This window comes from Hydractinia symbiolongicarpus, chromosome 11 (assembly GCF_029227915.1).
Source record: "Hydractinia symbiolongicarpus strain clone_291-10 chromosome 11, HSymV2.1, whole genome shotgun sequence".
In the NCBI taxonomy this organism is placed as follows: domain Eukaryota; kingdom Metazoa; phylum Cnidaria; class Hydrozoa; order Anthoathecata; family Hydractiniidae; genus Hydractinia; species Hydractinia symbiolongicarpus.
The window spans coordinates 10,171,121-10,182,069 of record NC_079885.1 but is presented as its reverse complement, the minus strand read 5'-3'; the positions used below and the strand labels follow the sequence as shown (position 1 = coordinate 10,182,069).

Genomic DNA, 10,949 nt, shown 5'->3' with positions numbered 1-10,949 from the left:
TCGCCCATACTGAATTGCCGCTAAGGGGAATCGAACCCCATTCTCCCGCACAAAGTGCCAGAGTTATTATCACTAAGCTACGGCGTCATTGAAAACGGCTAACTATTCTGTTACTGGCTAATTATCAGTTCTCCTTGAGTGCCTAATTTGCCTGAAAATCTTTCTTGAACTCACCCAAAGTATCACAAAATATTTTTCTAAGATTTCTTAAAAGACTTGATTTTTAAAAATATCATGAAAAACAACTATCGATTTATCAAATCCGCTTTTTTATTCCGTTTTAACTTGTTAAATTCAATTTGTCAATTTAAAATTTCAAAAGTAATTTCAGAAAAATGCAACTAATCAGACTCTCCAAAAAGAAATCCAAATTTGAGAATTCGAATTGAAAAAGGATAACAAACAGTTAAATTTGTTGAATTCAATAAATCGATTTCGACAAAATAAATCCTGTATTGTCCACAGGTTTCAAAATCATGTATCGCCTGCTTAATATGTTACTTGTTTAACAAAGATATCAAAAACCAGCTTCATTAAATTTATAATATACCTTGTGCATCACATGGCATTGATTTGTATCTTTTTAATAAATTCCCTTTTCAAATCACAAGAGGCAAAGAGAGGTTAAAGAGGCAATAATTAAACCACCTGGTGTCAATTCAGTTTGTGGCAAAATTGTATTCTTGTTTCTTATTTTTAAAACGTACTTTCTTTTTTAGATGAGCTGTTATCAAACCATGCGCCATCAGCATTTAAACAGATCTTCAATAGGAGACTAAATTTAGAAGGCTTAAATACTGAAATATTCAAATGCTAATATGTATTTATTGCTGAATTAATAAACAATGAACTACTTCCTTTATTCAAATGGAGCTCGTTCAGAAGTTATTATATTCGAATTGTCAAGTTTATACATAACAAGATTTGTATTCTGAAATTTCCAAAATTTTCCTGATCACTTTTAAAAATATCCAGTTAAACTGTTATTTTAGAATACTTCATAATAGGTTATAAAAATTTTATTTTTATTTTTTATTTATTGAGTTGTATTTTAACTATGCAGGTTAGTTACAATAATAATTGAGAATTGGGATACTCAGTGATTTGTTTACCCCATAATTCTCCGTTTTCAAGGTCCGCTTCAAATTTCAATATCTTTTAGGCTAATGACGGAAATCTTCAAGTCGTAGGGCTTCTTGTTTTTATTTATTTCCTGTAGACTTTTGTGATATTCTTCCAAATGTTTCTTTTTTATTTTTACATAACTGAAAATTCAATTATAAAGTGTTTAGTTCTGAAATAGATATAAGAGCGTTTTAGACTTTTTTAGTTTGATTTGGAACAATAAATTTTCTTTTTATATTACATTTATTTAAATGAATGCGATGATAAAATACAAGTGTTGAAAATAACATTAATAATCCTTGTTCCCAAGTCTCTTGCCTTTACCCGTTATTGTAGGGTAGGCCAGATAAAAGGCAAAATGTCCTGGCAACGACGTTTACAATATATGTGTAAAAGTTTCATTTAATAATTTCTCTTGACAGAAACTGGTAATAAAATTTTTTTAATTTTCTTTTTATACATCGTGTCCTTCTTCTCTCAGTTCGTTTCTTCTTCTTTCTTCATGTCGTTTAATCGCTTTCTCTACTTGTCTTTGCTTGGCTTCTTCAACGCTACCAACTTTCTTTTGATCATTTTTAAACTTCCACAAGCGGAGGTCGAAACTCCGTTTCGAACACGTGAATGCAAGTATGCACAGCGCCAGTACAAGAACTGTTGTCGGAGCGATCATAATTACCGCCATGACCCAAAACGACTCAGGAATGTCACGCTCTATTGAACAATAAAGATGTAAGGTAACGTTTTTAAGCACTTTTATTTTGACAAAAGGGCTTGAAATTGCTGCAAAATTAAACTCTTTTATAAATATCGGAATACATTTAAGTGGCTTTATTCCCTTTATGTAAAGCAACGCAAAAAACGGAATTAATACCTTCCGGAGGAGGGTCGTCCTCCACCCAATAGTGTACAATCAAATACATGTTTTCATAATGGATCGTGAAATCTCGGTAGTTATTAAGCAAACCGCTCGGCATGTCAAATGTCCAATCGTTGAACAGAATAGTCATGTTAAGATCGTACGTTTTTTTAAATCGATTGCTGAAATGTAAACAGTACAACTACACTATCATGTTTGAAGCCTGCTCAGGGTTTTTTTGCAACCACGTTCCCGGGGCAGTTTGCCTTGTTGATACGTTGACCACTCCTTAATAATACGGCTCAGGGACCACAAAACCCTGGGGACGAGGTGAGTCTTTTTGAGTTAAAAAACGTGTCAAGGGAGACATCGTACTGACATAAATTCGTCATAAATATTTGTTAGCACATTAATTGACGCCATCTTAATTCACGATGACGTCAATTAATGCAATCTGAAGTCTCCACCAATTTCTTTTATTATCACGATTTTTTCTAATAGGTGGCATATCCAGTATAATAACAAGTTAAGGCAAAGTTATCCTTATTTTTCTTAAAAGAAGTATTAGCAGAGGTTTGTTTCAGAAAGCAGAAATTTTTTTGACAACATGCCGTGTATGCATTAGACCTTGAAGAAAGAAATACAGAAGAAGAAACAAATCTTCAGATTCTATTGAAACACTCCACGAGGTTCTGGTAAGTGTCTATATTAAAACTTAATTTGGCGTTTTTTGTATACGCAGTTATGATTGGCTTTGAGTAAACAATTACAGTATTCTCTGATTGGTTAATTTCGGAATGAAAAAGTTTGTTGCTAAAGTAAAAACCCTCTCCTTAAAAATCTGAAAAAAACTATGTAAAAACTTCACACTAAAGCAGCTAGTTTTGCTAATTAGCCGTATTTTCAATGATACGTTCCTGCGTCGTAATGTGGCGATTTCGGAATTCCTGTAGCCATTATGGATTTCACTAGATACGTTTTTATATCCATCGCACTATATACCGTAGGGGCGTGTGTGCGGAAATTCGCGTTTTCAAAAGGATTTTGGTAACTACTTTTACATGACGTAATCTCACAAAATTGATGTTAATATGTTTATTTAGTAAACGAAGTTACGTTAATTTTTGTTTAAAGACTCCTTGCAATAACTACAGAACATTCAAACCGGAGTTTTAAATCTGGAAGAACGTTTCGCTGCTATATAGATTAGACGAGTTGTCCAAAGCAGACGCACAGACACGGACCTTTATACGATATATTTGAATAATCCTTTAAAATGAATGATCATGTATTTCAGCCTTTATCCTTGCCTGACTTAAAATACCAAACTAGTAAATTTCACTGGTGAAATTAATGCATTGACGTCATTGTGTAAAACAAGATCAGTGGAGGTTGTATTAGCCAACAAGTAAAGCCATATTGCATTAGCCATATTTACGGCGCGCGCTTTTAAAGTATAGCCAAACTTGTGTGGGAAAAAGAATTTGAAAGTCGTGCGCTTTGACAGTTTAGTATGTAAACAAGTCGGTGTAAGTTGTATCAAAATGAAGTTTCATTGCAGTTCATCTTTGTGCTTTCACAATTATTTATCTAGGAAGCACTTGGAACCAAAATTGTTAAAACTCCCTAAAACTGGACCTTTGTCCCTATATTCATAAAAAGCACGTGATCCTATACATTATTTTAATCAGCGCTTCAACTTTAATGGAAGAAATTGATTATTATAAACAATGCTTCAATCGAAGAAAGGGATTCAAAACGTAAAAAAAATATATATAATTGGGATTGATCTCATCATCCAAACAGTATTCCTGTAACGGTTTGCCTCCCTAACCACGTGGAACAACCATGTGCTATCGATTAGTATTTGTGTTTTATTTGGAGGAATATTAAGATAAGCAAGTATATCTTAAGTTTGCATTTTTTTATGTATATTATCTCCAGGCTAGCTGTGCATAGCCTGAATGTAAAACTGGGTTGTTTTATCACAATAACATGAAATACCTGGCTATGAAACAAATAAAGAAATCACATACTAGCCATATGAAGTATTTACAACGTGCCCAAGCCCAGTGGGTTTTGTATCAAACTAAAAAATACGAGATAATATAAAAAATAAAATCTATGCTCATTTAGTTTGACTGGATAAGTAGGTCTATAACTCAATCTATTCTTGTTGAATCTGTCGATAGCTTTTAACAAAAAGTATCTGCTCCAAGGTTACATAAATTTCGAGAACTTCTGACCATAGAGGTTTATGTTGTAAATAAAACACGTCCATATACATATTTCTTGAGGGCAAAAGTTTAGTGTATGGAATAGAACCTCCATTGTCAAAGCACTGAACGACACTTAAAAGGTCAAGTTTGTTGCATGCATGTGTTTTCGAAATGTTTGTGGTTGCATAAACTAAAGACTTACCCGGTACCAAAGCGTTTCGTCGTTTTCAATAAGCAATTGTTCCTTTGCGTCAACATAATAAATCGGTTCAAACGAACTATTCTAATAAAAAATTCAATTGTTAATTGATATGGACGCGAACATTTCTAACGTGATAAATATTTAGGGCTATTTAACGCATGCGCAGACAGTATTATTGTTCGATTTTGTTATTGTATACTGGTGACTAAGAAAAATGGGTTTCGCATGCAAGGTGCATCCCCGTGCCGCAAAAACAGTCGCGGTAATGGTTGGCTTCACGGTCATCTTCAGGACATCGTGTTCATCCCACAACTTTTATTCACAACTTTATACGAATGGTTTGTGGATGTTAGTATAATCCTTGAACAAGTTTTGACAGTGTGAATTTGAAATAACATTGCTCAAAACTACCATATAATCTCCATAAGAAAAACCAATCAAATGTGGTTACGTAAATTACTGTAACCTGCTTTTACATTCACTATGCTCAATTATGCTCAAAGAATCAAGTATAAAAAAATTGAATTACTTACTCTACAACCGGCTAACTTGTTGGGCTTGCCACTTATACCGCAAGAATAATTCAAAACAGCTTCTAAATCATTCGACACGCGGACTCTCTCTCCATTCACGGCAATAGGTATGGAATGAACGCTCCAAAGTGAGAGGTAATGTGCTATGATGTCCACGTAAGGTATGACGCATTTACCATATACATTGATCTTAGCTGAACTACCATCGTAATAACATAAATATTCATCTGAAAAAAAAGGAAAGTTAGTTTAGCTACGCCTCTAAATTTTCACCAATTTTACACTCCCATTTCTACTACATATTTTTTATTGACCAACAATTATTGTCAATTTTTTTTTACTGATTTATATAGTTTTCATTTTCTCTTGTTAAATTTTTTCTTGTTCTACGGCTTTAGCCGGTAGACCTTTAAAATGGGCTTCTTTTTTGTCGTTGTTGTTACTATCAAGACTAGTGAAGCACAAAAGGGTACCAGTCTAGTGTAGCGGTACGTAAATTATTATTTTTTGAGTGTTGATAACTACCCTGTTGAACGGTAAAAAAGGTACAAAAACCTATTATTTTTACAAATAAATCATTTTGAATTACTATTTTATGTTGAGTTGGTTTCGCCAGTTTCACCAAGCTACAACGGTCGTTTGTCATTTTTTTTTGTGACCTGCAATCTGATGAAGCTAGATTTGTATTTGCTAACAAAAAGTTTCAGCAGGCTAAAATTCTTTTTAAAAAACGAAATAAATCAAAAATAGTTTTGTTTTTATTGATTTTTACGTTTCATTTAGGTTTCATAAAAGCAATGTTTACAAACTAGAACTCATTTTTCTAATTTCACATTTTTCTTTCGTCTTTTGCTGTGCCAGTTAAAAATAATTAATTATTAATAACGTGATCACTTTTTCTGCGCAATTGGAAAACTAAAGCAAATACTCCCTCATGAAGAATTTGGTATAAATCTGTAATACGCCGTAGAACTTCCTGCTGAAACGGCTGTTTATTGAAAATAAAAAGTTTGAAAATTCCATGAGGTAATTTTTTATTTAGAAATTAGTAGTCGAAATGTGACTAAATTCAAGAATGTTGTCAGTAAAAAGTGATTAAATTTTTTGCGGACTTTTATTATTTGTCGGTTTTTTTGGCTACTTTTTTACCAGTAAGGTAGGTCTGGGGACGAGGTTGTGACTTTTTCTGTAAGTAACGCTGCTATGTAAGCAAAACTTTTCTTGAACAAACCTATTTCCCATTCTCTTCCAGCATTGAAATGTTTTGTTTCATTCTCTGTAAATGATGTATAGTCAAAAAACATTGTCATATTCATTATATGTCCAGCGTCTACAGCTTTTGTTAACATTCCAGGAACGTGATTGATACTTTCTGCCGGATCGAAGGTGTACCAAGATGTGCAAAGCCTGACGGGAACGGTTTTGTTGCCATCGAAACTAAACAAAAAGGTTGCTGTTGTCGACGAGTATGAATTTATAATTTGTTATTAGTTGTTGCAATCAGACAAAGCGTACATTTAATGAACTTATTTTTAATGTGTTGATATTTATAAATCAATTTGGAACCAAGCCTTCCTAGTCCCAATATGAAAATAACCTAAAAACTCATCTGTGACGAAGTTGGAGGATTCGATCAGAGGCTTTCCCCGGTCATTGAATCCTAGTCATTTAGTAGTTCTGTTGATATTTTTTGATAGTTTTTATCGTCCAAGTAACGTAAGATAAGAAAATACAAGGTGAGACAAATCATTCTTTCGTACATTAAAGGCCAAGGAAAGTCGATAAGCTATTTTGCGTGATAATCTAAAAACATAACGCGCAGTTCGGTTTATTCCGCTTAAAAATAAAAATGCGCCTGTATTTTAAGAACTAAAAAAATCGAAAGCTACAGTTTTAAATTGTTTTCTTTTGAAATGGTAATAAAAATAACCATAAATTCAAACAAAAGATTTAAATGACAGAAATGTTAACGACTCATTTGAGAGATGAAGTCACAAAAACACAAAAAAAACCCTGCGGACGAGGGTGGTTAACGACTGTCTGGAAACTAAAGATGGTAGCTGCGAACAGCTACTGGCAAATTTCCTGAATATTTTTACGGGCGAATACCTGTCGATTTTTTCATGACTCATACAAGATTACTTACTCAAAGTCATCAAGCACTTCCAAATATGAGATGATTCCTTTCTTGAATGTTACTTTGTGAAACTAGGAAAAAATAAGTAATCATTTAAATTTCATAAAACTCTGATTTATTAAATTTTTGACCTGTGAATATCATATCCGTGAATTATAAAAAATAGAAAATGTTGGTTTAGCGCCTGCAGGCAAAAAAAATTCCTTTGTTACATCTTGGAGGAAAGAATACGTATTCTTTCCTCCAAGGTTACATTAAAGCAAACGTCACATCCTGTCAACCGTCAACAGATTTTTGACTTTAGCTATCTTAAGTAAGGTAATAAAAATTTTAGTTTTGCTAATCACGATGTTACTTAGGTGATTAAGAAAATATCGACCCTGCAAAAAGACATTTCTGATGCCAATGGCCTTACCAAGTTTAAGCGTTAATACTGATCTTAACAAATAAAAATAACGAAACAGAAAAAATAAATAAATTAATAAATGAATGAATAAACAAAACATACTGTCCCTGTTTTATTCGGTGGTGGTGTGTTAGATGGATTGTAAGCATTAGCCGGAATCGAACGCGAAGGATTAGTTAAAAGGGTAGCTATGCTATCATCCGCAGGGGAATCCTTTTTGTTGAATTCTTTATTTGAAGAAATTGCCTTGAAAGGTGTCGACCTTTGACTTGTACCGTTAATGAACGTGAAAACTCTACCATCGTAATATTCAGGAAAGTTGTGGCTTTTAACAGATGTCGCAAGAATTAAGATTAACAACACTGTAGTTGAGGAATCCATGATTCGCCAATTCTATCCTTCTTAGATTTAGACCGGTCACAAAATGTCACAAGAGGAAATCAAATATTCATTTTCAAATTAAGAAACAAAATATGCATTATTTAATATCAGTGTACATGATTTTGTTTTAAAAGAGAAGCTACCCTTATGAATATTTAAAACGTGATTTTAGCGGGATGAATATCTCGTTTGTTTTCGCAAATGTAACATACCATGAAAGGTTATTCATTACTTTGGAAACCTTACTAAAACTAACGTTAACATAATTTTTTCTTTGACCAACTTTATCCCCAGGGCTCTTAATTTGCCGTAAAACTTTTGGGCCACCGTAAGTATACCCTCGTTAACTGAGACACTCAAGGGACGGAGGAACAATGTACTACTTACCGGGACCTACTTAAGCAAATCTCCTTATAAATAGGTCTTATTTATAAGGAGATTTGCCTTTATAAGGATTTGCCTTTATAAGGAGATTTGCCTTAGAGAGCCTAAGGATTTTCATCAAATAACTCTATATGTCCCAGTTATTTAGTGATTTTTTGAGAGACTTGAGGTATTCATTATAAAAATATGATATTCTTTTGTAATTGTTGTAGATGTCAGCTTCCTTTTTAGTCTCAGCTGCAACATAACTGCACTTTCACGAAAAGAACTCGAGAAAAGTTTGTTTTGTTTACAAAACAATTCTTTTGAACCATTGCAACGTCTTCAGTCACGGAAAAATATACAGTCATTGCATTGAATGTCCCAATTAAGCGAAGTTTTTGCTCCAAGGGACGGAGAAAAAAAGTGTATTATTTAGCAGGCGTCCTACTTATCTGGGAATTCACTTAAGCGAAGTTTTTCTGCTAGAAAAGGGTAGGGAAGTTCAAAGGACGGAGGAAAAGCGCATTATATAGCAGATGTCCTACTTATCTGGGGGTCCCACTTAACGACAGTACACTGAAACACTTTCCTACAAAATGTCTATTTTGTCGCTAACTTACTAACTTATTTTAGATCAAAACATTCACTGTTTTTTATGCATATCTTTTGTTTGCATATGCATAATATATATATAACACTTGTTGTCAGTAATTTTCTTAACAAGATATCCTGATCCACATCGTCATAGAGGCAACTGTGGCACCACTTTCACCCTAAAGTCACAAGAACCAATGTTCTTAATAGGCTAGTAATAAATTAGGTATTAAAAGGAAAAGAAATATGCCAGTTTTGTTTTTAACGAGACGAGATGGAGAATATCAAAAAAGATAAAAATACCGGCAAACATAGCACTCTGATTTTTGCAGCGATATTTCAAATTCCAAAAAAAAAATTGTTATTAAGGTTACCGTAAAGGAAACAATTTTTTTTTAGGTTTTTTTCAAAAAATTCATGACATATAGAAAAAAAAATTCTCTTTCGAATGAAAATATTTGGAACATCCCTTTTTTCTGGAAAAAGCCTTTTCAGAGGTGTTATATCCTTCACACCTTCGAGAAAATATGTGCAAAATGAGTTGAGCATATTTTTTGTAAACATTATGCATGATATGAAACTACTGTATAAATATATGCATAATAATATTTTTTAGATAGTTTACTTTCACCATCGATATATATATATATATATATATATAAATGTTGTCGTATAAAAAATCATCAAAAAAAATCAAAGTTAAGGAGTATGCATATAAGCTTTGAACGCGTGCACGCATATTCAGCATAAAGAAAAAGTTCATACTTCCATCATCTTTCTGCATACTCAGTTCACACATTTTCATAACACCTACGAAAATCTTTAAAAACAAATATCTCGTTAGTAAATTTTTGCATACATGCCTTTACGTTTGTGGTCTCTTTTTCCGAAAGCTTTCTATTGGCTCATTGAAATTTTCGGTAATGGAAAGCTGAATAAATTATGCACAAAAGGTTCCCGGATTTTTTTGTATAAATTACTGATTAGCGAACTATGACGACAGAAAGAAAAAAATATGCATTTTTTTAAATGATTATATATAATTACAAATAATTTCATAACGACGTTGTTACAAAAAAAAAGCCGGGAACCTTTTTGAATTTAATTTATGCTGAATATAATAGTGCAAAAACGAGAAGTCTGCGACCACGCGTTCGGAAAAAGAAGCCATTTTAAAACGTACGGTGAGAAAAAAAATGGTGTGTGTTTATTTCATTATATTTTCATTTTGGAAAATTAACATCTCACGAAAATAACACTATCAAATAATTGAATTTCCGCGCCCGAAGGCGTAGGAAATTCTTTAAAACCATCGTTTTTTTCTTTCGGAGCATTTTTTGAGAAAAAATCGACCCTGGGATTTCACGTTGGTCCGTCACAGATGTAAACTTCGTACCCAAGCTCCTTAACTACTGGGAAGTCTAGTATTGACGCTTCAGGCCAAAATTGGTATTTGTTTTCGACAAAATTCGGCACAGTTAACAAAAAAAGTATGCTGAACATAATGGTGACATAATAATTTTGATTTTTGTCACCTAAATGTCATTTTAGGCCAAAATTGGTCCAAAAATTAGAACTACTTTATTTTTAACAAAATTTGGAACAGTTAACAAATAAAGTATGCTGAACATGATGGTGACATCAATATTTTGATTTCTTCTTACCTAAATGTCATTTCAGGCCAAAATAGGTCCAAAAATTAAAACTACTTTATTTTTAACAAAATTTGGCACAGTAAACAAATAAAGTATGCTGAACATGATGGTGACATCAAAATTTTGATTTCTTGTTACCTAAATGTCATTTTAGGCAAAAATTGGTCTAAAAATAAACTACTTTATTTTTGACAAATTTTGGCACAATTGACAAAAAAAGTATGCTGAAAATGATGGTCACATCAAAATTTTGATTTTTTGTCAACTAATGCCGTTTAAAACCATAAACGTTTCAATCGCAAGACTTTCAACCATGAATGATAGGCTGTATTTTTTGTTAGCAATTTCTTTTAAAATGTAAGTTTATTATGACACGTTTCGTTTTGTTTGCGTTTGTTGTAAGATATAATGTCACTGATGGGCTTTATCTTCAGAGGTTCATGCACCAAACCCCTTCGAATGTTTGGCACAATAA

The 10,949-nt window shown here is 32.8% G+C and overlaps 1 protein-coding gene across 1 annotated transcript; it reads right to left on the bottom strand.

The window, feature by feature from the left end:
- Positions 1–1,252: 1,252 nt before the first annotated feature.
- Positions 1,253–8,076, bottom strand: LOC130614676 (uncharacterized). The gene is made up of 8 exons (XM_057436113.1): positions 7,581–8,076; positions 7,082–7,143; positions 6,167–6,372; positions 4,936–5,162; positions 4,403–4,483; positions 4,018–4,070; positions 1,997–2,163; positions 1,253–1,836 (listed from the first exon to the last, which is right to left on the bottom strand). Exons 1-8 carry the CDS (start codon positions 7,857–7,859, stop codon positions 1,580–1,582), a joined length of 1,332 nt encoding a protein of 443 aa, XP_057292096.1. The 5' UTR covers positions 7,860–8,076; the 3' UTR covers positions 1,253–1,579.
- Positions 8,077–10,949: the final 2,873 nt, after the last annotated feature.